This window comes from Suillus plorans, assembly GCF_016647745.1.
Source record: "Suillus plorans strain S12 chromosome Unknown HD556scaffold_72, whole genome shotgun sequence".
In the NCBI taxonomy this organism is placed as follows: domain Eukaryota; kingdom Fungi; phylum Basidiomycota; class Agaricomycetes; order Boletales; family Suillaceae; genus Suillus; species Suillus plorans.
The window spans coordinates 224,403-251,462 of NW_024537456.1; the positions used below are offsets into that span (position 1 = coordinate 224,403).

Genomic DNA, 27,060 nt, shown 5'->3' on the forward strand with positions numbered 1-27,060 from the left:
GTGACCTGCCACAGCTGAGAAATTACCACTTGAACGGCAGGATTACCCGGAGCTTATGTCAAATTGTATCACTCGACGGTGGTAATGAAAGAGGAAAATTCGGGCGCTGATCGGTGACGACGGTAACTGTTATCGCCAACCTTTCTCTATACCGCGTTTGAAAATGTTTCAGTTCGCCCAAAGCCTCGCGGCTTCCGTCCGCTGAACGACTTGGCAGGAGTGGTTTCTGGTAATCGCCCACACGCCCTCTATGCAGCCTCCACTCACGCCGTGAGACCGTTCTATAAACAACAGTCTCTGCGTTATATCACCCTCTGGAATTGTAATTCTGCCGCCGCCAACATGTAATTCGAAAGCTTCCTGCCACTTGCGCCGACACAACTCGATCGTCCAAGGAATTGTTGTTTGTACAGACTGTCCGCAGCGTTCAGTGTCATTACCTGCCCGGCAGACATAAATGTGCAGTGCTGTACACCAATGGTGCACAGTACTGTGAGGAGTCCGAGGAACAGGCTATCTGATCATGATCGAGATATTTACGTCGCAGATCTCTGCGCACTCGACATCTCCTAGTGATACGGATCACATGTACCACTCCAGGAGACACAGCGCTTTAGGAAACTGCAAGCTAGTTTGATGTCTATCTCAACACAACCTATTAAGCGCATGCGGCATGAGCGTTCCAAATCACGTCAACGCCCTTGAATGTATACGTGGGCCTCAATCACTAGCCGCGTCGTCATTCCAGTCCTCTCAGCCAGGGTGGCCAGGAAGCGTATCGGGCTTCAAAACTGAGTCAGTTATAACCGAAGCGTTGGAGCTCAAGCGCATCGGCAATTGTCCAGGCCATCTGTGGCTTCGGACGTGCGACATGCAGCATTGAAGATCGTCATCCTAGCGAGTCCAGATCTTGTGGTGTTCGCGTATTTGTGCAGATTAACGTAGCTGTGCTACTTCGGAGGTTATCCAGCGCATCTCGGTAGGCGATGTATTTCGTCATACCGGTATCCCACGACCCGGGATTGCGCCCGGTTGCCCCAGGTGCCCGGTCTCCTCGGGTTGTGCCTGATACAGCGGGACGGAACCAGAACTGCCAGGAGAATGCGGATATGCATTTGCGTCCTTTATCTCCATCCTACAAACCCATTTGTGGGTGCCACTGACATGGGCTTAGGGCGACGGTTGAAGTTCCAAGTCAGTTTCCCAATCGGCGTTGGTCTTGGGGAGGCAATACCGTCGTGCTGCAGAATGATGAGTTCGTGTTCGGATCAGTGGATCGCAAAGCAGTGCAAGTCATAACCGCGGTTAACAGATGTCACCAGGTACCAACCACAAGTATACTACCATGTACTAGAATGTGCAACAGTTTTACTTGATCTCCAGACATTTCACCTCTACGTTTTAATAAGCCATCGGACCTTCATCGCATAGCGGAACCACTCACCAAAGATCAGAGTGGAGTTGGCAGGGATGTCAGACATCTTCCGTGCGCCATAACCCATTGCTGGTGGTACAATAATCTCACGTTCCCCACCAATTTGCATGCCAGCGACTCCGACGTCCCAACCTGACACGACGTTAATGACGAAGACAAGGCCATGAACCAAAGCAGCTAACCTTTGATTACCTCGCCTGCTCCAAGCTTGAAGTTGAACTGTAGTACAGTGAATACATGCTCGACAAGCAAGAAACCTAATGCCTGCTTACGGGTTTGCTCTTGGTGTTTTGATCAAAGATCTTTCCGTTCTGCAATTTTCCGATGTACCGCATAGAAACTTTGGCGCCATTCTTGGCGGTCTTGCCATCACCGATTTTTACGTCTCGAATCTTAACCCCGCCAGCGAGTTCCTTGGAGGCCCCACCCTTCTTCTCCTCAGCAACCTTTTGCTTTTTCTTCTCCTTTTTGTCGGCTTTTTTCTCTTCTTCTTTTTCGCCCTTGGGTTCGACTGCCTTTTCCTCAACGGCAACAGGGATTGCCTTCCCATCTTCACCCTTCTGCTTCTTTGCTTTCTTTTTTTTGGAGACCTTCTCAGCAGGTTGTGCGTCAGTGTCCATAGCGTCATCACGAGGACGTTTCGACGGCTTGGGCTCTTCTGCCTTTGGCTCGTCCTCAGGCAATTCCTCGAAGCGACTAGCACGGTTAAATATACGGCGTGGAACGACTGACGGTGGTGCACTCACTCAGAATCATCCTCGAGACCTTGAAGCTCATCAGGATGTACCTCAACGTCTGAGCTAACATCATCCAGGTTGTAGGCCCCCTCGTCACTCATGTCAGAGTCCATGTCAGAATCGTAAGGTGGTTGGTTTGCATTCTGGTCTATATTGCGATACTTATTATTGAGGTCTGATAGGTACGAGGCAACTTGAGACTTACCAATGTAATTTCCATAGAGGTAGACAGTGCTGGATGAGGGATACGCATGAATTTTATTGGCCAATGATAGCTTGAACGCTGCTTACTTTTTTCCAATGAGCTCAAAGGTATACTCCTCATCGCTCTCAAGGATGAGGTCGCATGCTGACTGCTCAATCTATGCAAAAATGGCACGTTAGTCACGTACTAAAATGAAGCAAGACGTGTCAAGCCACTAACCTTGCCAGCAGTTAGCGAACAGAGAACAGCAGTGATCTCATCTTCTGGAGACTCTTCGTCGAGTTCATCTTCGTCATCAATTTTTGCAGGATTTACGTAGGTTAACTTGACGGTCGTTCTGCCAGACTCATCAGATAATTTTTCTCCAAGAGCGGCGTTCTTGATCTGCAGGTCTGCCTGAGGGACGATTGTCTCCTTTTGGCCTGGCGTCAACAAGATACTCCTGCAAAAAAAAAATGAGACATGGCAAAGGTTAAAACGTAAGCAAACTTGCCAAACAGCGACGGCAGTCATTAGTGGTAGTGGTTGTGCTTAAGACGAGACAAAGCTCAAAATTTTTGACGAGGACGCGTTTCCTGAAAAAGACGCGCTCTTACCGAATTGGTCATTATGTACTTGTACATTAATTCAGACTCCGCATTCTCTAGATTCTCTCAAGCTTCAAGACCCAATGGTAGGTCGATTATCAGAATATATGGCTGATGGGCCTACTGACGAGACCCTTGGACCGTAGTCGAACACGCTCAGGCCGTATCTCTCAGCTGTCAAGTCAACTTTAACAGCGGCTCTGACGCTCGAGAACTTTTCGTCACAAGTAATCATGATAACATGCTGTCTGACACATTTACGAGCTCACAATGGCCTAGGTCGTTGAACGACACAACAAGCCAGAAGTAGAAGTTAGGTATAACCGTATGTCTCGTGTCATCATTGCGTGTACTCATGGCGATCGGTTGCAGGGGCTCCAAGGAGGTTCTCCTGAACCCACTGACTATATCACGCAATGAGAACGAACGCGTCTTGATCGAGCCATCTGTGAACTCGATACGCATGAGTATTAAGATTAAGCAGGCTGATGAAATCGAGCGTATCTTATGTCACAAGTTCACGCGATTCTTGATGCAGAGAGCGGAGAGTTTTGTAGTGCTGCGCAGGAAGCCCGTCCTCGTGAGTGAACTGCTCGAACACGAGCGGTCATCGTGCTCTAATTCTTGCACAGGGATACGACATATCGTTCCTTATTACGAACGTCCATTCAGAGACCATGTTGAAACACAAGGTCGTCGATTTCATCATACAGTGCGTGGCATCCGAATGCTTCTACATCGTTCTCTCATCCCCGGTAACTAGATTCATGGAGGAAGTAGACAGGGAAATAAGCGAGATGAAACTCAGCCTCAATGCGCGCGCACGCACGGTAGCCGAATCGTATCTGACCGCTGTTCGTGTCTTGCTCGCTGCGCGCCTCTCAGTAAGCTAACGGCTGTGCATTACAGTTTAATTCCTGAGACACTATTCTCTCTATCACGCCATTGCACCACGCACGATAGAAATATCTTTCCCCTGCGTTGTGTAGCCTGTGTTCTCGTATGAAGGACACCATACTCAATCTGTAATTTTGCACAGTGTTTTACTTTATACTGGTGAATATCCATACCAACTGGTATAGTCGTATCGACCGACAGATTTTGCAATTTCACATCAAAGAAATGATTTATTGCATTTCGCCTTGCGAGCAGCAAGCTTCGTCGCAAATCAAAATTTTCATCTGAAGCTAACTTCGCTCCTGGTATCGAGCTGCCTAATACCACTGCTACTGTGGTGCTTACCAAGTTTGGGCTAATCGAATCACATACAGCTACTAGCCTCCTAACTATAAGTACGTAGGAACCCATAAGAATCTTCTACGCGAGCACATGAGGTCTAAGGACCCGCATACTAAAAACCACCCTCAAGGGTGATCTTAAATTCACCGCTTCACAACCCATCACCCGTTCGTTACCAGTGCTGAGATTCGCACGAGTGACTGTATCTTACCGACCATTCCAAACCTCCCCCCGGTTTTCGAGTCATAAATCACCAGACTGTGATGTTGACTGAATACCGGTCGAACATTATCGAGCGCTTCTTTCCGGCAGAAGCATGGCCACCGTTCTTCACGGACGCTGTCACTTTCTTGCCTGCTTTGAGCAGGTAAGAAGTCCAGTCGATCTTGAGCCGACTGAGTTGATTGGCAGGAGGCTTCTCTGAGGTGATTCGGAGCCACGGGCCCCCATCTCGTACCCAAGATACCCCCATAGTGACGATGAACTGTTCTTTCGTCGTTGAGTTGTGGTAGGTGAATGACGCTAACCACGAAGAATCCGGAGTCCAGGGTAGATGATGTGAACATTTGAGATCTTGTGGGGGTTGTGGTGATGGTATCGGTCTTCTCATCAGCAGGACAAAATTACTATCTTGCATCTGCAGGTTACATGAGGGAGCCGTCTCCATATGAATCACGGAGAAGCCGTGCTCTTCCACCCCGACGTGTCGAATGAAGAGCGACGTTGAGGTGTTAAAGAATGGTACTATATCAATTGAATCCGATGGTAACGGGAACGAGATGTGTATTCGTTTGACTCTGAATTCCTTGAGAGTGTCGACGATGTCTTCGAGGGTATGATAATCTATCCTTTCGTAACGTTCGGCATTGGCCACAGAGCGCCGTAAACGAATGCCGACGTTGTGGTACTCTCCGTCACTGATGCGGCGTCGACAGCTCAGGAGAGCAATGAACTCGTCCGGTTCATCCACGAGAGGTCGTAAGGGAAGGCTTATATCCAAGCCGTCGTTGGTGGCGGCAAAGTCAAGCCTGGGGGCATCTGGGCTAATGAATTTTTGACTGTAACCTATCCATTGGTCGGAGGGCACGTCTTCAATATTGCCTGACTTGGCAAAGTAATCAAGGTATGGGGCGAAGGGCCAAGTCCCTGTTTTGTAACCACCTACGCCAGGACCACACCATGCAAAAATGCTCTGGTCATGCGAAGTACGAATGATCTCCAGTTGCAGTCTAAAGAAAGCCCTTTTCTCCCCCTCTCCGTAGATGACAGGCATGTGGACCTTGAATATTCCCATGAGGGAGTAGGCTCTATCTTCTGGTCTAGTTGTCTTCCTCCCAGCAGCCCACGACATCTTGGTTGCGACGCTGAAAGATTCTCTAGTCGCGACCAGCTTGTCTGAACCGGCGTTTACGCGAGTCAATACGTTGGCATGCACTCTCGTGATGGACGAGAGAAGCCCAGCTAAGCTGTTCTTACTCCCAATCTCCCTCCAGCGGCTGTCGAAGAAGAATAAGCTCGTGGGCGCGATGAGCTCTTGCAGAGTCCACCCCCTGGTAAACCACTCGCTTTTCGCAAATGCGGACTCAGTTTCCGGGTCCCCGTTGTCGGTAACATCGTCTAGGTAGACGTAGCACACCTGGGCATTCTCATACCACGCAAACATGGAGTTGATTCCTTCTGCAAGCGCTGCGCTGCTGTTTTTGTCGATGCAGCAGGTATCAATCCAGACGTACTGATACCCATCACGCCGCGCCTGTTCACAGCATCCCTCTATTTTGGCATAGCCTTTCATGCCTTTCGCATGCTCCTGATGGATATCTGCGAATAGGACTTCTTCCTCGCGCCACCGATGCGAGAGGATCGCATAGTCCGGAGGATTTACAAATTCCTCTAGTTTTTTTGTTGTAGTGTGCAAAAGGTGCATGCTGCGGCAGATATATGATAGTCACTAATGGAGGTAGGTTAGCACGGGTCTGAGAATACACCTACATAATTTAGGCTGCGGATACCACCCACCAGTAGCACTTGCTGATCACTGATCTGAGCCTATCAATTTCGATTGATCGATAGGGAAAAACTTGCTGATGAGCGCCTGATAATGGGGTGGGAGATCTGTTATCTGACGGGCTGAGTGCGATAAGTAAACGTTTAAACACATAATGCTAACAATTTGCAATCGTAGCATGCTGCTAGCATAGTGCGGCGCGCCTTTTCAATTATGCAGGCGAGAGAAGTCGTCACATTTCACATTTATTAAGGGGTGAGGGAGCACTTCGTGTTGGCCATGACACCGTCACAGTGGCGCCGTTTCCCAACCAGGACGCATCAGGCAGCCAATGAGGTGAGGTGCGATGGAGTGACTAGATCAACCACAGTTGCGCACTTGCGCACACGCAAAGGCTTGATCGCAGTTGTGCACCCCGTGCAAACATCACAGTCGTGGATGTCGCCCCTGCGGAGTATGACCGACATAACCTGCATCCAACAGAAACTGAAGGACGTGCTCAAATTCTTCGCGGGTGATGAAGAGATGGTATTTCTCGCTCCAGAAAGGGAAAAGGGAAAAACGAAGCGCGGTACTTTAGCTTACGTTTATCACGAGTTGATACTCTGACTTCCTTGCACGAAGTGAACTGCGCTGAAGGTGACACATGGAACCTGCATATTACAGGGTCTCCTTCACAAGAATGTGGACAAGGAAAGGAAATGATGCACGCCAGCTGTAAGTGATATACGAAACATGTCAACGGAAATGCTAGTTTATGTACGCTGTCGCCAAGCCAGGCTCGTGCAGATCATTTGCGGTACCTGGAATGCAGCCATTAGCACAATGCTTGACAAATAAGAGTACAATTCACCAAAGCACACTCTTCCTGTTTCTTCTCATTTTACGCTGAAGTTGCAACATACCATAAAGTAATGCTTCAGCAGTTGGTGGGCACCCAGGGACATAGATATCCACGGGTACAATCCCTACGAGACAGATGTTAACTGGGCCACCGTTGGACCAGAATGAAAGAATGCTTACTATCACAGCCACGAACAACAGCGTATGAGTAGTGGTAGTAGCCACCGCCATTTGCGCAAGATCCCATGGACACAACCCATCTTGGCTCGGGCATTTGGTCATAGACTTTACGAAGTGCGGGAGCCATTTTGTTTGTGAGCGTACCCGCGACAATCATAACGTCAGATTGACGCGGAGAGGCACGGAAAACGACACCAAGACGATCTTGGTCATAGCGAGCAGCAGCCATGTGCATCATTTCGACGGCACAACATGCAAGACCGAAAGTCATGGGCCATATCGAACCCTGGCGTCCCCAGTTGACAATTTTGTCTAATGTTGATAGGACGTATTCTAAAATCCAATTAAGCCTAGTCAGTGGGAAGTGCATGAGGTATACTCACCAGCCTTGTTCTGGGGTTGCTCAAGGCTAAGTTGATTTGAGCCGTGCATGGCTAATGTGGTGATCGGCTCAGAAGCAGAGGAGACCGAAGTGGGTGTAGTTTCGGGCGCTTGTGCGGACTTCGACGTGTGCACGGAGCGAGCAGCTTTATAGAAAAGGCTAAAGAAAGGGTTCGCGAGGAATTGATTGATGGAACATACCATAAACCGCGAGAGCGGGTCTGAGTGCTGCTGCCTTATAGGCACTGGTAACTGCATAAGAGACTCATGAATTACGTTTAGCTATGGAAGCACACATATATTCACCTGGAGCTCTTAAAATGCCGAGCGACATGACGGTCAACGGAGAAAATGGGCTCTATGCTGGCTCCGACGATGCGGAACGAACAGCGACAGCAGTGAATTTGGCTCCCACGGTCGGAATGCTTACTTCAGCAAATAGATATACTCTTGTCAGCCAATAAAAAATTGTTCATTGCTCACTTGTCACCGACTTCCCCTGTTACTACCTTCGCACCACGAACTAACAGCATACAGCACAGGTTTCTGAGTATCAAGTCAAGCGCACCTCTTCAAGTGATTTGGGGCGACGAAATGGACACTGTACAACACATTTGACATGACAGTCGAAAAAACGTCACGGGAGGTGTTGACTCGGAGTGTCAAGACTCAAAATCACTCGCGCTCTCAGGGTGTCAAACAAGGTAGCCACGCCCCACCAACTACAGCATAGAATGCGGTCTTCCGAATTTCAATATTCTGGAGATATCAACGAAGACACTGTCACTGACTGGTATCTTGTCATGTCTCATGCCAGGTGTTTACGCATATGTGCTTACAATAAGATGTTACCATCAGCCTCAATCACGGTGCAAATCTGTCGTCCGTTTGAAGTTGAGCGGGTAGATCTTACCCTAGGCCTAGACCATTGTTGTCCGAGTCTCGTTCAAGCCGTATCAGGGTCGCAACTGCACCACCATCCTTATCAAACCCATTTCTGGGTCGGAAGTTTCTTTAACCAAGCATCGCATGGATTAAACGAGAGGCTGGCTGTCCCACTGGTGTCGATGTCGGGTGGTGGTATACATTTTAAAGTTAGGCAGGTTTCCCGTGGCCCTGTGCAGGGGCGGATCATCAATGTATCATCATACTAGTAGTACTAGATATTGACCCCCCTATGAGAGGTTGAGTTTCCATTTACGCGCTACTCGTCTGTCGATCCCGTTGTTCTTGATGTGGCCATGCGTTCACCCTGAGAACTTCCCCCACAATAGACTTCTCTCAAGCTTGTCATGGCCGCATCACCGCTTCTGCAGCAAGGAGGCTGTCCGAGTGCCTTCCAGTATGCAGTCATTGAGTCCTTTTCTGAGCGAGCAAGGTAATTCAAGCCTCACCCCCCGTTCTCACGCAGAAGCTTGGCCTGCTCCGTTCAGCTACTTAAGTTACGTGACCTAGGGTCCCGCTCTTACTCTCAGCTCGGGTTTTCATTGAGTTTTTTTTCTCCCTTCTCTTACCGCGTCAGTTCATTGCGATGTTGACCTTCCTCAAGCCCGCTGGTGTTCATGTTTCAGTCGCGACCGCTGCAGAGCCAGCTAAGGTCGAGAAGGCAGTTCTCGAAGTTTCCCCTACGGATCCGGTGCCAGACGCATCTTCTGCCGCAGATGTTTCTTCAATTCATTCAGCGAACTCGTCTTCTTCGTTGCATTCAGCTGCTTCTAAATCCACACACACAGATGCCTATGGAGCACCCTCCAATATGGGTTCTCCTCAAGTAGCCAGCCGGTCGCTCACGCCTGTGCAGCCCACGTCTATGACTATGCCACAGTCATCTGAGCAGTCACTTTTAGTACCTCCTACCCCAGGGCGTGGTCCTGGTGCTGAAACCGTAGGCAATGCGACCCTGGGGGTACCGAGTACAAATCCTTATCCCAACGCTAAAACCGGGAAGGACTTTCGTCGTTTCTCCTTCCGTTCATTTTCCTTCTTGCGCTCCGAGTCAAAACTTCCTCAGCCAGAGCGCAAGCCTTCCCAGCACTCCGAACCTATTCACACACAGCAATCCAAAGCTCATGACAAAGAGAAGAAATCACGTGTTAGCAAGACATTCACGGTTCGTGCACTGCAGTCCAAGGCCTCTGATAGGCGTGCCAGGGACACCGCAGCCATGGTTCGCTCCGTCATTGTGGGAGATCATGAAATGGTGGACGGCAGAGCAAAGAGGTCGAAACCACTCTCCAAATCTGACCTAGCGCGTGTCAAAGCCCAGCTCCTCGAGCCAAAATCCGCCAGAAAGATCATGGACCACCTGCACACAATGTCTGCATCATCAACAGATACAGGATCTGCTAATACTGGGCCAATCCATGCAGTGTGTCTTGACGCGACCGACAAGGAAATCCATGAGCAGCACTTTGTACAGTTTGGATCGGTTGCTACTGCAACAACGACTGCATTATCTGACGCGTTGTCTAACATGCACCTCGTCAGCCTTATCACTGCCCCGGACATGGGTTTTGGTGCGCCAGCATCATCGCCGGGACTGTTGGCAGGTGCTGTTCCGAGCGCAGCAACTATCATCGATGGTCTCCAGCAAATAACCCCGCAGTTACTTGCGTTTGGATTTGCAACGAGCAAGGCAATTTTGCCAGATCACAAGGGCATTGTCGTGCCCACAGATCGCCTCTCTGTTTTGACGTGTACGCATTTTCATTTCACAGGGTATCATTCAAATTCTAATTGATTATTTTTAGACTGGTGGGGATTTGAAGTCTGCATGCCACCTCCCACGATTGAGCACCTCAGTGCAGCTGCCTCCCCAGGTACTACCTTGCTCAATTTGCTGACTGCACTGTCGATTGTCAGCCCCGGCGTCCGCGAGGTATTGCCTTTCGTTCGCTATATCTCTCAGTTCGTGCAGACCGAGTGGCATATGATAAAGGCAGCCGATAAGGGTAAGGGAGTTGTCTGCTGTGCTACCTGGTAGGTTTTTAGTATCTAGCACAAACCCGATTACTAAATGTGTCTCAGGATCATGCCAGCAGCGCTGGTTCCTCGACCATGGGATTTCCCTGACCCGCCTCCTGCAACAATCGTAGTTGGCCCAGGCGCAAACCTTGCGCCAACTGCATCGAGGCCTACTACAGTTGCTGCTACGCCTAAGCCTTCCGTTGATGCGCCGCGTGCCTCGTCCGCGTACTCCAGCGAAACTGGCGAGGAAGGGGCGCGACATGGGATATCGAGTGACCCTCCTGTTCTCCCAGAGCTCAAAGTCAGTTCCCCTGCATCGAACGAAGGTACAACTTCCATCGACCTTCAAGTTCACAAGCCTTCTGCGGATGTCCCCAGGGATGCCGATTCCATTGCTCTTTAGTCATTTTTGCCGTCTTTCTCGTTACGGCCTGTCACGATTTTCCTGCTGTCTTTGAAGTTACTCGCTTTGCGCCTACTTTTCCATTTCCGACCGATAATCGTCTGGACTTACTATACCCTTCTACACATCACACTCGTTAACTACGTACCTATTTGTCATTCGTTTCATCATCGCTCGTCACGGCAGAACTTATTTTACCATCCCCAATTTATTTTACAAAGTAATGCCTCACTGGCTCAGGGCTATCATAAGGGACTTCGAGAAGTCGCTTATATCATTCAGGGAAACTTATCACTCCGCTGCAATCATTCTAGTAGTTCTTCCACATGCTCAAATAATGACTTGTACAGGTCTGTCTCCACTCATTCATATCCTACAACAAATTATCATATACGTATCCCAGTGTCCTGTTCCATGGTCGCATATGTCAATGCCACAAGACTGTCTGGATCAAGTCTGGATTCTAACTACTTGGTCAAGTTCTAAGAGAAACAGAGTAACAGTGAGCACCATCCCGCCCTGTGACTAAAGCAGACAGCGCGCACCAACTGAGGCTATACCGCTATTGAGTGATTTCAGTGACGAAACGGCTTCGTCAGACATCTGGACAGTGATCATCTACACGAGAGAAGTGTGTCAGTCACTGGAGAAATCTGGTGCCCGATCAACAAACCCCAAGAATTGGCAAAGAGCTGATGATAACTCCGCCTGTCAATGGTTTGTCAAAGGTCTGAAGATGGTATGATGACTTGAGAAGCCTACCTTGCTTCTCGATGTCTCGCTTGGCAGCCTCGATGTCTGCACCGGACTGAAGAGAGACGATGAATTCTGATGATAGATATGAGCATCAAGATGTACGTTCATTAAACTTGTGTACTCACTCGGCATTGTTAAGTGAAAAGTTATGGCTTGGAGGTTGGTATGGATATGAGAGAGGCAGCTACGATAAACTTGGAACTCCTGGAGGACTGCGGGGCCTGCCAGCTGTGCAGCCTGTGCCGGCATCTGATCCTGATCATGCCTGAAAAGGAAACACATAGGTCTGGGTCCGGTCACCCGTAATGACGCGACGCGCTGAGTCACGTATTCGCTTATTAGAAGGTTTAACGAAACTTTTGTGACTAACCAGGCTCTTGCAATTGTGTGCATGAGATTTGCGTTCTCTGAACTTGGATTTTATACACGATCTAGGCTTAGATTTATCATGCCTGTAACACGGTCAGCTACTCGGTCAGTTGCATCAACGCCAGTGGGAGGAAGCAACAAAACAACAACAGCGGTATCACCATCTGCGGTGGGCAAGTCCAGCAAGCGAAAAGCCGCTGAAGAACCCCCAGCAGCCAAGAAGACGCCTCGCACCAAGAAAACAAAGTCTTCTGAACCCGATAAAAGTGCTGTGACACTGCTCACACCAGATGGATTCATCCCGCCTCCGCCGCCTCCCCTGCAGAACGAGTCCGAGGAGACGACCTTGGTTCCCGCCGTTTTAACATTCTCGTTTGAGGAGGCTAAAGCGCATCTAATTCGCGCTGACCACCGCTTTGAGGATATATTCACAAAGCTCAAATGCAAGCCTTTTGAGTTCCTTGAGCAGGTCCATCCGTTCCGGTGAGCGTGGTACTTTCGACTGAATAGCATAGAATGCTAATATATCTATAGGGCGCTTGTAGAATCAATTCTGTGAGAAATATCTCCTGCATAAGTGAGGACTCTAAATTGAGTGTACACTTTACAGTGCCCAACAAATTTCATGGCTGGCAGCGCGATCGATCACCCACAGGTTTACTCGGTTGTATGACCCGTCATTACCCGAAAAAGTAGCAGATTATTCGTGAGTCTAAATACATGCCAAAGCATGCTACACCTGCTTGCATTAGTCATAGCGTGGTGTTAATGGTGTCATTACGAAGTGCATCAAGATCTCCAACATCTTTCTTCCCTACCCCTTATCAAGTTGCCAATACGGGTATCCTAACACTCAAGTCCGCTGGTCTCAGTACACGCAAAGCGGAGTACGGTCAGTGCCATTGTCGATTTTGTTGGGAATTCCCATCCACTGAGACTAAGTTATAATTTTCTGCCAGTACAAGATCTTGCTGCGCGATTTGCAGATGAAAGGCTTTCAACAAAAAAACTGCTTGCTGCAGATGATGAAGGCCTTGCTGAAATGCTTATAGAAGTGCGAGGGATCGGACGGGTATGTAGTTTGAATCATAATATTCGTGCTTCATTAACATCTCGCTTCTTGTCACCAAGTGGACTGGTGAGAATCATGTTGCTTTTTATTCAAGAATATCTCATAATTCTAGCGCAGTTGACATGTTCGCAATCTTCTCCCTCCGTCGTCCAAACATTCTCCCAGTGGGTGACCTCGGTATACAGCGGGGAATGTTGCGCTGGTTTCTCTCCCGTCATTCGTCTAAGCACACGTTTACCCTTTCACCGCATAAACTGAGCGGTAGCAAACCCAACGATGATAAAACAAAACCGGCAAGTACTAGCGCGATGGGACCACCGCCTGCAACGCCTGCACCGAAAACAACCCCTAGTTCTCAACTGACAGGAAATGTAGAACTAGATAATGAGGTGTTACCGACATCACTTGAATCACAATTGCAGGCTCCCGCTTCAATTGAACCGATTTCTGCGTTTCCTGAACCGTTCACTCCCTCGATTGAGAAGACTCTCGAGGCAGATGCGATAAACACAGAACCCCTTCCCGAAGGTCTGAGCGTCGCGAATTTAAAATCAAGGCTAGAAGGAAAGAAGATCAAGTATGTCACCTAGATTTTTCTCGTGGACAATTTCTCATCAGGACTTTCCGAAGAGGAGCATTCCTTACTCCGAAAGAAATGGAGGATTTAACCGCATCTTGGGTGCCATATCGAAGTCTAGGTGTTTACTATATGTGGGCTCTATCAGAGGAGAAGAAATAGGTTATCGCCCGCACCTCATTATGAATATTTCGATCTTGGCTTATGCACATCTTTTTGCCTTGTGGTATGTATATTAGCTTGCAAGTACGCAGCGCTGTCAGATTCAAACTTTAAGCTTAAGCTTCAACGTCCATAATCCTGCTTTGAAGGTTTTAACTTGCGTCGTCAGTGCTCGACCCAAGTTTAGTCACTCTGGTTGATAAACCACTTGTCTCAACAAACCCACCACGGGTCACAAAGGTAGATTTTTGTTGAGATGTAGACATTCGCTTGTCATCCAGCCAATGATACATACTACTATTGTGTCGACAGGTCGGGCGGTATGAACATGCATGAAGGGCAAATATATCGAATTGCCAGTTTGGCTCCTGTGACATGGAAAAAGTAAGGAGAACGTCTGGCATACATGGGAGCGCTGTAAGGATATCTGCGCACCGTGGCACATGACGGGTTCTTAGGAATAAGATACACAGTCCCGCCAGCATGACCCCTCGTCGACTCATGTATCCAGGAGAAGAGCAATATCATACTCAACGCTATATACGGTCGTCTCTGCTGAAAGAGTCCGTGATCAAGAGTTCCTGCAGTGAAATTACGTATTAGCCAGTGCCAAGGTCAAGATACAGGAATCCACCTCAGGTGCGAAGGGCCACCGGTCAAAGGCGCCGACGACAGCAGCCCAGTCCTCTACACTCATTTTCCTGATGCTCTTCATCATGTCAGTCCTCTGATCAGGTGGAACATCATCGCCCGCGAGGTAGGACTTCAAAGCATCTGATCCAGGTGCTAGATGACTAAAGGAAGGTCGATGATTTTTTTTCACGATTCAAAGTGAACTCTGATCATACCCAACAGCGTCCTTGAGAGGGGTCGACTTCAGGACAAAGAGTTTCCGTAGGCAGTAATCCCATTTGTCCAGCATACCTGGCTGAATGATCTGCACATGACGTCAGTAATTTAAATATGCAGTAAAACTGACAAGTACCTGATGCTCTAATGGTCTGAATGTACCCGCTATGAATGGTGTACCTCTGCGCCTGTTTTCAGTCCTTAGAGAATATGCAGGGTTCGTAGCATCAGGATAGAAATGGCTATTATATGGTACCAACAACTGTGGGTCAATGGTGTGATTAAACTCAGAAACGGCTTGTGCGATGACGCTCAGCTTGCACCGAGCCTGATCCTCAGGAGATGCGGAAATACGCTATCACTTGTGTCAGATAGGGATAGTTAGTCTGTGGAATAAGACCACCTACATCCCGTACCCAGTCGTGCATTAGATAACTCATTGAAATGCGACCGTATTTGAACAGCCAGGATTGTTCTGGTGCGCAGCGCAATAGTTGTGCTAAGAGCTGCTCGCCCAGGACATCCATAGGAAGGTGCGAGATAAAGTGTAGATATGGATTTGACTGATTCCATGGGATATTCTCCACGTCATCCAAGAAGCCTTGGACGTCTAGCTGATGATACGTATCCCACGAGAAACCGTTCATTGGCAAAACTTGTACTCTAGGGTCCGCTTCCTGCAGCGGCTGTTGAAGACTATTAGCATGTTCAAACTCTGTAAGGCTCATTTCGCACTTTCAGAAAGTTAAGGTACTGTTCTACGTCCTCAAGCACGATGATTTTTCGGATCCGTTCTTTCGGCAACTGCATCAAAGCGCGAGTTAACGCACCAGGACCTTTGCGGGCTCTGTAAGCACCAAAAGATTGGAGTTGAAGTATTGGTATCCTCACCGGGATACGCTTCTACAATAACTTTATCCCTCGAACCACTAGGAACAAATGAATCTGCAACTAGTGCTGCCGTCTCGGGGTTAGCGATGGAAATACGACTTTTGAATGCCATGCCGCTGGTGGGAAAGTAGTTTCTCCATGTTGAACGCGGGGGAAGATCGATTCTGTTGACCGGGAGTGGTATGTTAGCTTTCCGTGGCTTGCGCTTGCCGACAGCTTTCGGAGTCGAAGCAATTTGGGGTTCAGCTTCGAGCTTGATGTTCTTGATGTTTTGAATATCCTCGGAACGAGCGCGTCTTGTTGGCTGTGTCGTGAGGGCCTCCGCGACGATGTCCTCAGGAATATTCTTGGTCCTGTAGGAGCATCGGATGCTTGTCGAAAATGACCTCCGAAGGAGAAGTGGAAAAGACATAGAATGATGACTAAGCTACGCGAAACGCGTAGACTGGTGGTAGACGTCTAGACTCAAAGTACTTGTTATTTTCTACTCCGAGTCATCGGAACCTACGCGTGTATATATAACTTCGTCCGTTGTCCAATCTCCTTCGTCCGCCTCTCTCACTGAATTGCTGTGAGACAACTACCGAAATTGTTCTCAATTTTTTTGCAAGTTCTCAAATTTCGCGTTGGGCCACCCGGTGCAACAATCAAATGATGCGCAAGTGCATGATGCATGATGGACTGTGCGGTGCTGTTCGGAGAAAAACTGTGCCAAGACACTAGTGGCACATTGGCGCACTGATCATCTCCACCAACAAGCAACATACACGAGCAAAGAAGCCGTGTTGATCGTGGCATATCGTCTTGATGGGTTATACTCTCGTGGTCTAATTTTGTGCGTTGCAACCTACATACTACATGTAAGGTGGTCGTGAAATTATTCGATATGGACACTCACACTTGACCCTTGTCATCTAGATCATGCATACATGGCTTACACTGAGGTCCAAGGAAGCCTTCAGAGGGGGTGATAGATTATAGCTCATTGACCACCAGAATGGTATGCAACCTTGTTTTTTCTCAAGCAATCTGAAGGCTAAGCACGTGCGTTCTGATATCTTCAACTGTTTCCGAAAACGCCGACGCTACCAGGCAGTTCAAGATGCTCTTCTTGGATGGAATCAGATATACTTGGTATGTGATGATATCACCCCTCTGAGCGCTGAGATCGAACAGCATAGTGTCTTCAGCCAGCAAGATTACCATCTCCTTGTTCGTGGTACTGCTTTCTGTTGTCAATTGACCTTGAAGGCGCCCATGATGAGATGATGATCAAACATGAGTTGAAAAGCGCAGAGAGCATGATGCTTGGCATTTGGTGTGGGAAATCAGCTCACAGTTATTCCGCATAGTGTACGGGCGTTGCAGTTCTTCCATTTGCATCAAACTGTAACCGCTAAGGAATGGAGCAGAACAGACACGAATGGCATGGTTTTCTTCTCTGAGTTTCAAATCCACCCTGTTGCAACTGCTTACGGGGTAATCCCGGTACTCTGCATTTGCTACATTGGAAACCCATTGCCAGTTTCGCGACACAGATAGGACCTGCTACTGGTTTTGACTCCATCACTATGTGCAGTCTAATTTGATCTCGCACGGTGACACAGCGAATGCACAGTTTCGAAATCGGTGCAATCATGCAAATTCAGATCTTGGAAATATATAAGAGCGAGTTCTGGAACCTTATCTAGTACGAGCGTACAATGGTCGCGCCCATAGAGAATATAGGAATCCAGACGGCGAAGGTAAGGAATCCCCAATATTTGCCAGATGAAGTCTGTTGACTGAAACTCCTCTAGTATTGCAATGGTACGTGGACTTCATGCACTGGCAGGCGTTGACACCATTCTCATCCTGAATATATGCAGTGGCCAGTCTAGGAGTTTTGGTAGGTCTGTATACAAATCATGGACAATAATCCCTCTTATACTTCCTAGATTTTTGACTATTTCTTAACGCTCGAACCTGAAGTGAGCATTTCTTCGTCGAGTTCGAACATCTCTTGACAGATGTTACAAGATTCGATGGGCATGGAATAGACGCTGGAACGTCGCTCGTGTTCTTTTTGTAATCTCACGCTACATGGCCTTTGTAGCAGCCGGCATGACTTCATACGGTGAGCAACTACCCGTATCTCCTGGTACATGGCATTGACGAGTGATTAGCTATCCTTGCTACACGAGCGAACGAGAATGTTGGTGTATATTGTTTACGTGGTTGTTGTACGAACTGAACGACGACGAATACAGTGCTCGAACTTCAGCAGGGCGTCAAATGGTGATCGATACCCTGAACATTCAGCGTCTTGTCACTGATTTCACTACAGCAATTCATATCATCAGTATTGTAGCTGCTGAAGGTTCGCTCCATTCCTGTAGTGTCTTCTGGGCCTTATATTTATCTCTCATAGGTCTTCTGATCATTCGTACATATGCGTTCTGGAAACAGAGCAAGAAGCTCTTGGCAGTGTTACTGGTCTTGGCAGCAGTACGTTGGTCTTGTCATGCATGCTCACACTCATCACCTGTTGATATCGCAATGTAGATTTGCGTTGCGTGTGGTGTCGGTATCACAGATTTTGTCGGTGGCCTACTAGCGGTGCCTGTCAACCCTTCAGGTGGGTTTGCATTATTTTTTCTTTCCCTGTTGTAGACGACAAACGTGCTTTTCAAGCTCCCCCCACAGGCAACTGCAATTTTGAAACGACTCGGGGCAGTGCCATTCAATATGGCTTTCTTATAGCCTACGAACTATGTAAGGATATCTCGTCCATTCCATCGCAGCACAACTTTTCAATCCCATTCACCTAGTGCTGTTGTCTTTAACGGTGTTCAAGAGATATGAATACTACAATGATTGCAACGGTCGTCTAGTGAGAGCCATCTTCCAGGGCGGAGTGCGGTATATGACTGCCATAATCTGTGCGGTGACTTTTTTCAATTTAACATGTCCCGTGCTGAAGCGCTTCTTGCAGTCGTTTCTGTGGTCAATATAGTGATCACATCTGCGGTGCCAGTAAGTTGCATATTGTATGCGCTCATTTGACAATTTTTGTTAATTTGGGCAAGTTATCATATAGCGAGATGATGGACTTGTGCGTGGCAATTCGTTTAACGTGTCTGATAAAATCACTGATGCGTTGTGGCAGACCACAAGTTGTCCTCCATAGTATGTTGGCATCTCGTGTGCTGTTTAGTCTACGTGAAAGTGACCAGCATGAATTGGATTTGGCGACATTACAAATGTCGACATTTCGTCCAGCTCAGGCGGATTAAAGGCATACTTCATTTGATTGATTTTATCCCATAGTCATGATATGGTCCATCAGGATGCAGACGTAACATAAAAGAGAGTTTGCCTAACTAACGACAACGTGATTTGAAGCGATCAACTCGAAGGTCCGTGATTCCTGGTAAAAGGGAGTGGAAGGAACGACAAAGAGAACGAGTGAGGATACGTGAGGTGTGCTGAACTCGACGTCCGCGGTAGGTCGAACAAGGGGAAAAACTGTGCTAACCGTCACCCGGAAGCGTGGTGCTCCGACAAGCTACGTTATGCGGGACAATATGTAAACAATTAATAAACGATAAACGATGTTTGATTGGCTGACTGAGCTAGTGCGGCTGATCAATTACGTGATGGTGACTGGACGTGGGCGCAGTGATCATCTTCTCCAACGAGCACTCTCGATTTTATTCCACCAAGCAAATCACCAGGATTGCGATGGTATGCGACCTAGTTTTTTTTCAATATTGTTATAGCAGATTAATATTGGAGGCTAAGCGCGTGCGTTTTGATATCTCAGCTGTTTTCAAAAACACCGAAGCCACCGGGCTTCAAAAACCAGTACAAGATGCTCGGTATCGATACAATGAGCATCATGATCATAGTGATGCTATCACCCCTCTAAACTGGTTTTTTCAGCAAACAACATTATCATAATATCCGTATTCATGGCATCTACTGTTTTCCGTTGTTCGTTGACCTTGATTATCACTGAAGGCGCCTGCGACGGGATAATGAACATGTGAATTCAAACGTGCCAAGAGCATGATGCTTAGCATTTTGCTGTGGCAAATCATTGATCATTAATCAGCTCACAGTTGTTCCGCACAGTGTACGGGCGTTGCAATTCTTCCATTTGCATCAAACTGTAACCGCTAAGGAGTGGAGCAGAACATATTCATTTCGACACGAATGGCATGGCTTTCTTCTCTTGAGTTTCAAATTCACCCTTTTGCCAGCGAGCAACTGCTTATGGGGTAATCCCGGTACTCTGCATTTGCTACATTGGAAATCGATTGCCAGTTTCGCGACACGGATAGGACCTGCTACTGGTTTTGACTGAATCACCATGTGCAGTCTAATTTGATCTCGCACGGTGACACGGCGAATGCACAGTTCCGAAATCATGCAAATTCAGATCTTGGAAATATAAAAGAGCGAGCTCTGGAACCTTATCTAGTACGAGCGTGCAATGGTCGCGCCCCTAGAGAATATAGGAATCCAGACGGCGAAGGTAAGAATTCCCGAATCTGTTTTCCAGATGAGGTTTATTGACTGTAACTGCTCTAGTATTGCAATGGTACGTGGACTTCATGCAGGCGTTTACACCATTCTCATCCTGAATATGTGCAGTGGCCGGTCTGGGACTTTTGGTAGGTCTAGAAGCCATGGACGATATTCCCTCTTATGCTTCCTAGATTTTTGACTATTTCTTAACGCTCGAACCTGAAGTGAGCATCTCTTTTTCGAGTTCGAACATCTCTTGACGAGTGTTACAAGATTCGATGGACATGGAACAGACGCTGGAACGTCGCTCGTGTTCTTTTTGTAATCTCACGCTACATGGCCTTTGTAGCAGCCAGCATGACTTCTTACGGTGAGTGACTGTCTGTATCCCCTGGTACATGACATTGACGACTGACTAGCTATCCTTGCTACACGAGCGAACGAGAATGTTAGTGTGTCTTGTTTACGTGATTGTTGTATGAACTGAAGGACGACGAATACAGTGCTCGCCCTTCAGCAGGGCTTCAAATGGTGATCGATATCCTGAACAGTCAACGTCTTGTCACTGATTTCACTACAGCAATTCATATCATCAGTATTATAGCTGCTGAAGGTTCGCTCCATTCTTATAGTATCTTCTGCTTATATCTATCTCTCATAGGTCTTCTGATCATTCGTACATATGCGTTCTGGAAACAGAGCAAGAAGCTTTTGGCAGTGTTACTGGTCTCGGCAGCAGTACGTTGGTCTTGTCATGCATGCTCACACTCATCGCCTGTTGATATCGCAATGTAGATTTGCATTGTGTGCGGTGTGGGTCTCACAGATATTGTCGGTGGCCTACTAGCGGTGCCTGTAAACCCTTCAGGTGGGTTTGCATTATTTTCTTTCCTTATTGTAGATGACAAATGCGCTTTTAAAGCTCCCCCCACAAGCAACTGCACTTTTCAAGCGGGTCGCAGCAGTGCCATTCAATATGGCTTTCTCGCGGCCTACGAAATATGTAAGGATATCTCGTTTCCATTCCATCGCAACACAGCTTTTCATTCCCATTCACCTAGTGCTGTTATCTTTAATGGTGTTCAAGAGATATAAAGACTACAAAGATTCTAACAGTCGTCTGGTGAGAGTAGTCTTCCAGGGCGGAGTGTGGTATCTGACTCCCATCATCTGTGCGGTGACTTTTTGTTCAATTTAATATGTCTTGTGCTGAAGCGTTTCTTGCAGTCGTTTCTGTGGTCAATACATTACTTACAGTTCTGGTGCCGGTAGGTTGCATGGTGCATCTACTCGTTTGTCAAATTTTGCTAATTTTGGGCAGCAATCATATAACGAGATGCTGGACTTGTGCGTGGCAATTCATTTAACGTGGTCTAATAAATAAAATCACTGATGCATTGTGGCAGACCACAACTTGTCCTCCACAGTATGTTGGCATCTCGTGTGCTGTTTAGTCTGCGTGAAAGTGACCAGGATGAATTGGATTGGGCGACATTGCAAATGTCGACATTTCGTCCAGCTCAGCAGGACCAAAGGGATACTTCATTTGATTGATTTTATCGCATAGTCATGATATGGTTGGTCCATCAGAATGCAGATGTAACATGCAAGAGAGTTTGCCTAACTAATGACAATGTGATTTGAAGCGACCAAGGTCCGCGATGGGAGTGGAAGGAACGACAATGACAGCGAGTGAGGATACGTGAGGTGTGTTGAATCGACAGGTCGAAAAAGGAACGGAAGGGAAAACCAACATTTTCTGGCCAGCCTAAGCCTCAGAGCTCTGCGTACAGTAGGCTTGCAAAATAAATAATTGGTAGGATACACTCAACAGGACATACTGAACTAATATATATACTACCAATACCAGACGGAATGCAGTTACAATGTTCCGTACCTCATTTACCAATGGACTTATTATGTAAGGTACCGTCCATGCGCTGAGTGAGGTCACCGTGTTTGCTCGTACCTTGCTGTGGAAGCCGAACAATTTCCGAGTGATGGACAGTTACTCATCACTTGTTATTTTCCACTCCGAGTCATCGGATAATACGCGTGTATATATAACTTTGTCCGTTGTCCAATCTGTGTGCACCCTTCGTCCGCCTCTCTCACAGAATCGCTGTGAGACAACTACCGAAATCGTGCTGCAAGTTCTCAAATTTCACGTTGGGCCACCAATGAGGCAATCAAATGATGCATCGATGATCAAGTGCATTTAAGACGCATGACGGACTGCGCGGTGCTGTTCAGGAGAATATCTGTGCCAAGATACTAGTGGCAGTGATTATCTCCACCAACGAGCACTTCCGACATACTAATGCACATATATATGCGAGTGAAGAAGCAGTGTTGATCGTGGCATACCATGTCGATGGGTTATACTCTCCTGGTTGCGTTGCGACACCTGTAAGGTAGTCGTGAAATTACTCAATATGGCCACTCACATCCCTTGCACCGAGGTCAGAGGGGGTATCGACCTTGTTTTCTCAATCAATCTGGAGGCTAAGCACGTACGTTCTCGGAAAACACCGAAGCTTTCAAGATAGGCTCGTTATGTGATGATGTCATCCCTCTTCTCTGAGTTTCAAATTCACCGCGAGCAACTGCTTATGCCAGTTTCGCGACAAAGATACGACCTGCTACTGGTTCTGACTCTATCACCATGCACAGTCTAATTTGATATCGCACGGTGACATGGCGAATGCACAGTTTCGAAATCATGCAAATTCAGATCTTGGAAATATATAAGAGCGAGCTCTGGAACCTTATCTAGTACGAGCGTGCAATGGTCGTGCCCTTAGAGAATATAGGAATCCAGACGGCGAAGGTAAGAATTCCCGAATCTGTTTTCCAGATGAAGTTTATTGACTGCAACTACTCTAGTATTGCAATGGTACGTGGACTTCATGCAGGCGTTTACACCATTCTCATCCTGAATATATTCAGTGGCCGGTCTGGGACTTTTGGTAGGTCTACAAGCCATGGACGATATTCCCTCTTATGCTTCCTAGATTTTTGACTATTTCTTAACGCTCGAACCTGAAGTGAGCATCTCTTTTTCGAGTTCGAACATCTCTTGACGAGTGTTACAAGATTCGATGGACATGGAACAGACGCTGGAACGTCGCTCGTGTTCTTTTTGTAATTTCACGCTACATGGCCTTTGTAGCAGCCGGCATGACTTCATACGGTGAGCAACTATCCGTATCCCCTGGTACATGACATTGACGAGTGTCTAGCTGTCCTTGCTACACGAGCGAACGAGAATGTTAGTAGTGTGTCTTGTTTACGTGGTTGTTGTATGAACTGAAGGACGACGAACACAGTGCTCGAACTTCAGCAGGGCTTCAAATGGTGATCGATACCCTGAACATTCAGCGTCTTGTCACTGATTTCACTACAGCAATTCATATCATCAGTATTGTAGCTGCTGAAGGTTCGCTCCATTCTTGTAGTGTCTTCTGTGCCTTATATCTATCTCTCATAGGTCTTCTGATCCTTCGTACATATGCGTTCTGGAAACAGAGCAAGAAGCTTTTGGCAGTGTTACTGGTCTTGGCAGCAGTACGTTGGTCTGGCCATGCATGCCCACACTCATCACCTGTTGATATCGCAATGTAGATTTGCATTGCGTGTGGTGTCGGTATCACAAATTTTGTCGGTGGCCTACTAGACGCGCCCGTAAACCCTTCAGGTGGGTTTGCATTTTCTTCTTCTTTCCCTGTTGTAGACGACAAATGTGCTTTTCAAGCTCCCCCCACAGGCAACTGCAATTTTGAAACGAATCGTGGCAGTGCCATTCAATATGGCTTTCTTGTGGCCTACGAACTATGTAAGGATATCTCGTCCATTCCATTGCAGCACAACTTTTCAATCCCATTCACCTAGTGCTGTTATCTTTAACGGTGTTCAAGAGATATGAATACTACAATGATTGTAACGGTCGTCTAGTGAGAGCCATCTTCCAGGGCGGAGTGCGGTATATGACTGCCATAATCTGTGCGGTGACTTTTTTCAATTTAACATGTCCCGTGCTGAAGCGCTTCTTGCAGTCGTTTCTGTGGTCAATATAGTGATCACATCTGCGGTGCCAGTAAGTTGCATATTGTATACGCTCATTTGACAATCTTTGTTAATTTGGGCAAGTTATCATATAGCGAGATGATGGACTTGTGCGTGGCAATTCGTTTAACGTGTCTGATAAAATCACTGATGCGTTGTGGCAGACCACAAGTTGTCCTCCATAGTATGTTGGCATCTCGTGTGCTGTTTAGTCTACGTGAAAGTGACCAGCATGAATTGGATTTGGCGACATTACAAATGTCGACATTTCGTCCAGCTCAGGAGGATTAAAGGCATACTTTATTTGATTGATTTTATCCCATAGTCATGGTATGGTCCATCAGAATCCAGACGTAGCTTAAAAGAGAGTTTGCCTAACTAATGACAATGTGATTTGAAGCGACCAAGGTCCGTGATGGGAGTGGAAGGAACGACAATGACAGCGAGTGAGGATATGTGAGGTATGCTGAACTCGACGTCCACGGTAGGTCGAAAAGGAACGGAAGGGAAAAACTGTGCTAACCCTCAGCTGGTGCTCCGACGAGCTACGTTACCTGGCACTTGGACAATGCCACGTACCAGGAGATACGGGTAGTCGCTCACCATACGAAGTCATGCCGGCTGCTACAAAAGCCATGTAGCATGAAATTACAAAAAGAATACGAGTGATGGCGCCTGTTCCATGTCCATCGAACCTTGCAAAATTATCAAGAGATGTTTCGAACTCGATAAAGAAATACTCACCTCAGGTTCGAGCATTAAGAAATAGTCAAAAATCTACAAAGCATGCGAGGAGATATCGTCCATGACTTGTAGGCCTACCAAACCCCCCAGACCTGCCACTGCAGATATTCAGGATGAGAATGGTGTAAACCCGTGCACGAAGTTCACGTACCGTTGCATTGCAATACCAGGGTAGTTTCAGTCAATAAAATTCATTTGGAAAATGCATTTGGGAATTTCTACCTTCGACTGTGGGAGCGACCATTGCAGGCTCGTGATAGATAAATCTCCAGAACTGCAGAACTTGCTCTTATACATATCCATGATCTGAATTTCAAACACGGCGAGAGACTGCACAGGTGAACCAGTAGGAGGTCCTACGTATCATTGGCGAAATATGCATTAGACTGCAAATGCAGAGTACCGTTACCGGGACTATTCCACAGAAGGGCGAATTTGAAACTCAAAAGGACAACCACGCCGAAATATTGCATGCATGTCGACATCATTTGCAGCCAGTCACCATCGTGAAGTTCGAACTAGAGATGCACACCTGGTGAATAGAGCACTGAGTCTAGAGTCTAGACAAAATCGGTCAAACACTGGCTGACATATCGCCTGACCCTCGACCACCAGGACTCCGGAACCCCACCACGAAGGGCCAAGGCCCGACATCGCGGCGTGCACCAACTCGAAGGAGCCCTCGCGGACACCTATAGGCACCCTGAAACTCACCAAAAATATTATAGGATTCACAAAACCCCCACAGCTCACCATGAACGCCGTTGCCGTTACGCCCGCGCAGGAAACGCAGGCATTCCTCTCATGAGTGGCGCCGCCGCCGCGAATAGACATTCAGCAATGCTCTCGGCCCACGGTACTGACAACATATCCAAACCTCCTCTATCACTTATAAATGTTCTCGATGAACTACCTCTTGTCCCCGCAGGCTACAACATAATCGTCGCGCTTTAGCCTATTTCACTCGCGGTAGGACCGCAGATCCACGTGCCTCAACGCCCGGCGCGCCGCTAGATCTCAGTACCTCCCTCATCAGCTCGCGTGATCCCGTAGCCATCGTATCTTCATCAGTCGACTCCTTAGCACGGCGAAATGCTATCGCGCTTACGAACGAGAGTAAGCGTTCAAAGGAACTCAAGTCTGAAATACACCGTTCATGGCATACGATTATATGTGTCTATATTATGGCGTCACGATGTTGCAATATCACGGTACACACTTCGACAACAGGCAGAATTATATTGTTTTACCCCCGCTATTCCTATTTTTGTCATGCGGTCACAAATGCCCGTCTGGTGAATAGGAAGCACAAGCGACGTGGCCAGATCAAATGCTAAGCCAATGAGCAGAACTACCCAAAATTCTTCAGGTGCGTTCCCCTTTTGCTCACTTTGGCTGCTGCTTTTGAATTATGTAGGGCATAGCGGCATGTACACTTTCGGATATCCTCACGGACTACAACACGAAATGATTATCAACAATGCTTACGCAGGCGAAACTTGCGAGTGTCGTAAACCAATGTTGATGTGATATGAATGTACTGGTCTGGTGGCGGTGAGCAGTGTTCGCTCGTCGTGCGCACAATCTGCTGTCCTCCTGAATGGTACGTGAAGATATCTAACATTCAGCCCTCTGCTGAAATCGAACATAGTGTCCTCTGCAGCGATTAAGCTTACGATATCCGTACTCATAGCAAGTAATTGAACTGCCATTTTTCTGCTGTGCCATGGCCCTGAAAGGCGTGAGATGATGGATATGTAAGTTGAAATGCGCTAAGAGCATATGGCCAAATCAGCTCCCGTAAGCTCACAGCTTGTTCTGTAATATATTGACGTCTCGCATGTAGTAACCGTCAAAGAGCAGAGAAAAGTGTCACCGTTGAGAGAGATTTCAACATTTCGACCCGCACATCCTCTTCTGATGCTGAATTTCAATTTCACCCTTATGGGCAAGTCCAATGCCACCATCAGCTTTACGATGGGGATGGGACCTGGTTTTGATTGAATCACCTGCGCAGTTTATTATAGATAATCTCGCACAGCGAATGAAAATTTACGAACAGATTGAAATTTAAATCATGT

At 47.4% G+C, this 27,060-nt stretch overlaps 12 protein-coding genes across 12 annotated transcripts; 7 read left to right on the plus strand and 5 right to left on the minus strand.

Annotated features, from left to right (window-relative positions):
* Positions 1-1,271: 1,271 nt before the first annotated feature.
* HD556DRAFT_1406132 (uncharacterized protein) lies at positions 1,272-2,953 on the minus strand. Its single transcript, XM_041304001.1, has 9 exons — positions 2,871-2,953; positions 2,597-2,819; positions 2,464-2,534; positions 2,378-2,406; positions 2,182-2,320; positions 1,708-2,131; positions 1,618-1,654; positions 1,445-1,567; positions 1,272-1,394 (listed from the first exon to the last, which is right to left on the minus strand). The coding sequence occupies exons 1-9, from the start codon at positions 2,888-2,890 to the stop codon at positions 1,369-1,371; spliced, it is 1,092 nt and encodes a 363-aa protein (XP_041155344.1). The 5' UTR covers positions 2,891-2,953; the 3' UTR covers positions 1,272-1,368.
* A 67-nt stretch (positions 2,954-3,020) lies between these two features.
* HD556DRAFT_1406140 (uncharacterized protein) lies at positions 3,021-4,084 on the plus strand. Its single transcript, XM_041304002.1, has 7 exons — positions 3,021-3,050; positions 3,111-3,191; positions 3,244-3,281; positions 3,337-3,544; positions 3,597-3,676; positions 3,728-3,818; positions 3,874-4,084. The coding sequence occupies exons 1-7, from the start codon at positions 3,048-3,050 to the stop codon at positions 3,883-3,885; spliced, it is 513 nt and encodes a 170-aa protein (XP_041155345.1). The 5' UTR covers positions 3,021-3,047; the 3' UTR covers positions 3,886-4,084.
* Positions 4,082-6,484, minus strand: HD556DRAFT_1406142 (heterokaryon incompatibility protein-domain-containing protein). The gene is made up of 2 exons (XM_041304003.1): positions 6,220-6,484; positions 4,082-6,151 (listed from the first exon to the last, which is right to left on the minus strand). Exon 2 carries the CDS (start codon positions 6,125-6,127, stop codon positions 4,454-4,456), a length of 1,674 nt encoding a protein of 557 aa, XP_041155346.1. The 5' UTR covers positions 6,128-6,151; positions 6,220-6,484; the 3' UTR covers positions 4,082-4,453.
* A 573-nt stretch (positions 6,485-7,057) lies between these two features.
* Positions 7,058-7,946, minus strand: HD556DRAFT_1434214 (ndufs7, NADH:ubiquinone oxidoreductase 20 kd subunit; the record flags this gene model as incomplete). The annotated part of the gene is made up of 5 exons (XM_041305304.1): positions 7,058-7,176; positions 7,232-7,564; positions 7,615-7,758; positions 7,814-7,864; positions 7,919-7,946. The coding sequence occupies 5 exons, from the start codon at positions 7,944-7,946 to the stop codon at positions 7,058-7,060; spliced, it is 675 nt and encodes a 224-aa protein (XP_041155347.1).
* A 924-nt stretch (positions 7,947-8,870) lies between these two features.
* Positions 8,871-11,266, plus strand: HD556DRAFT_1406150 (uncharacterized protein). Its single transcript, XM_041304004.1, has 3 exons — positions 8,871-10,308; positions 10,363-10,591; positions 10,640-11,266. The coding sequence occupies exons 1-3, from the start codon at positions 9,144-9,146 to the stop codon at positions 10,980-10,982; spliced, it is 1,737 nt and encodes a 578-aa protein (XP_041155348.1). The 5' UTR covers positions 8,871-9,143; the 3' UTR covers positions 10,983-11,266.
* On the minus strand, positions 11,267-12,013 carry HD556DRAFT_1530213 (uncharacterized protein). The gene is made up of 5 exons (XM_041309447.1): positions 11,864-12,013; positions 11,745-11,810; positions 11,656-11,690; positions 11,528-11,600; positions 11,267-11,464 (listed from the first exon to the last, which is right to left on the minus strand). The coding sequence occupies exons 1-5, from the start codon at positions 11,985-11,987 to the stop codon at positions 11,433-11,435; spliced, it is 330 nt and encodes a 109-aa protein (XP_041155349.1). The 5' UTR covers positions 11,988-12,013; the 3' UTR covers positions 11,267-11,432.
* A 76-nt stretch (positions 12,014-12,089) lies between these two features.
* On the plus strand, positions 12,090-14,026 carry HD556DRAFT_1406156 (DNA glycosylase). Its single transcript, XM_041304005.1, has 8 exons — positions 12,090-12,590; positions 12,642-12,662; positions 12,718-12,813; positions 12,893-12,999; positions 13,067-13,179; positions 13,239-13,245; positions 13,297-13,756; positions 13,810-14,026. The coding sequence occupies exons 1-8, from the start codon at positions 12,130-12,132 to the stop codon at positions 13,916-13,918; spliced, it is 1,374 nt and encodes a 457-aa protein (XP_041155350.1). The 5' UTR covers positions 12,090-12,129; the 3' UTR covers positions 13,919-14,026.
* A 428-nt stretch (positions 14,027-14,454) lies between these two features.
* HD556DRAFT_1245786 (S-adenosyl-L-methionine-dependent methyltransferase) lies at positions 14,455-16,070 on the minus strand (the record flags this gene model as incomplete). Its single annotated transcript, XM_041298557.1, has 7 exons — positions 14,455-14,499; positions 14,553-14,712; positions 14,767-14,855; positions 14,904-15,122; positions 15,175-15,453; positions 15,503-15,603; positions 15,659-16,070. 7 exons carry the CDS (start codon positions 16,068-16,070, stop codon positions 14,455-14,457), a joined length of 1,305 nt encoding a protein of 434 aa, XP_041155351.1.
* Positions 16,071-17,186: 1,116 nt separating this feature from the next.
* Positions 17,187-18,964, plus strand: HD556DRAFT_924352 (uncharacterized protein). The gene is made up of 14 exons (XM_041312043.1): positions 17,187-17,403; positions 17,458-17,467; positions 17,527-17,546; positions 17,596-17,628; positions 17,678-17,774; positions 17,824-17,852; positions 17,908-17,935; positions 17,985-18,017; positions 18,069-18,145; positions 18,203-18,275; positions 18,332-18,412; positions 18,469-18,579; positions 18,633-18,752; positions 18,807-18,964. The coding sequence occupies exons 1-13, from the start codon at positions 17,362-17,364 to the stop codon at positions 18,701-18,703; spliced, it is 705 nt and encodes a 234-aa protein (XP_041155352.1). The 5' UTR covers positions 17,187-17,361; the 3' UTR covers positions 18,704-18,752; positions 18,807-18,964.
* A 1,171-nt stretch (positions 18,965-20,135) lies between these two features.
* HD556DRAFT_1448232 (uncharacterized protein) lies at positions 20,136-21,724 on the plus strand (the record flags this gene model as incomplete). Its single annotated transcript, XM_041307397.1, has 14 exons — positions 20,136-20,177; positions 20,234-20,243; positions 20,297-20,316; positions 20,362-20,394; positions 20,444-20,540; positions 20,590-20,618; positions 20,660-20,783; positions 20,832-20,908; positions 20,966-21,038; positions 21,093-21,173; positions 21,232-21,342; positions 21,398-21,438; positions 21,492-21,517; positions 21,577-21,724. The coding sequence occupies 14 exons, from the start codon at positions 20,136-20,138 to the stop codon at positions 21,722-21,724; spliced, it is 912 nt and encodes a 303-aa protein (XP_041155353.1).
* Positions 21,725-22,605: 881 nt separating this feature from the next.
* HD556DRAFT_1312339 (uncharacterized protein) lies at positions 22,606-24,876 on the plus strand (the record flags this gene model as incomplete). The annotated part of the gene is made up of 17 exons (XM_041300642.1): positions 22,606-22,683; positions 22,947-23,000; positions 23,057-23,066; positions 23,120-23,139; positions 23,185-23,217; positions 23,267-23,363; positions 23,413-23,441; positions 23,486-23,609; positions 23,661-23,737; positions 23,795-23,867; positions 23,925-24,005; positions 24,125-24,172; positions 24,226-24,266; positions 24,320-24,345; positions 24,400-24,419; positions 24,636-24,643; positions 24,724-24,876. 17 exons carry the CDS (start codon positions 22,606-22,608, stop codon positions 24,874-24,876), a joined length of 972 nt encoding a protein of 323 aa, XP_041155354.1.
* Positions 24,877-25,371: 495 nt separating this feature from the next.
* Positions 25,372-26,983, plus strand: HD556DRAFT_1312340 (uncharacterized protein; the record flags this gene model as incomplete). The annotated part of the gene is made up of 7 exons (XM_041300643.1): positions 25,372-25,514; positions 25,708-25,835; positions 25,934-26,095; positions 26,283-26,348; positions 26,397-26,499; positions 26,542-26,582; positions 26,826-26,983. 7 exons carry the CDS (start codon positions 25,372-25,374, stop codon positions 26,981-26,983), a joined length of 801 nt encoding a protein of 266 aa, XP_041155355.1.
* Positions 26,984-27,060: the final 77 nt, after the last annotated feature.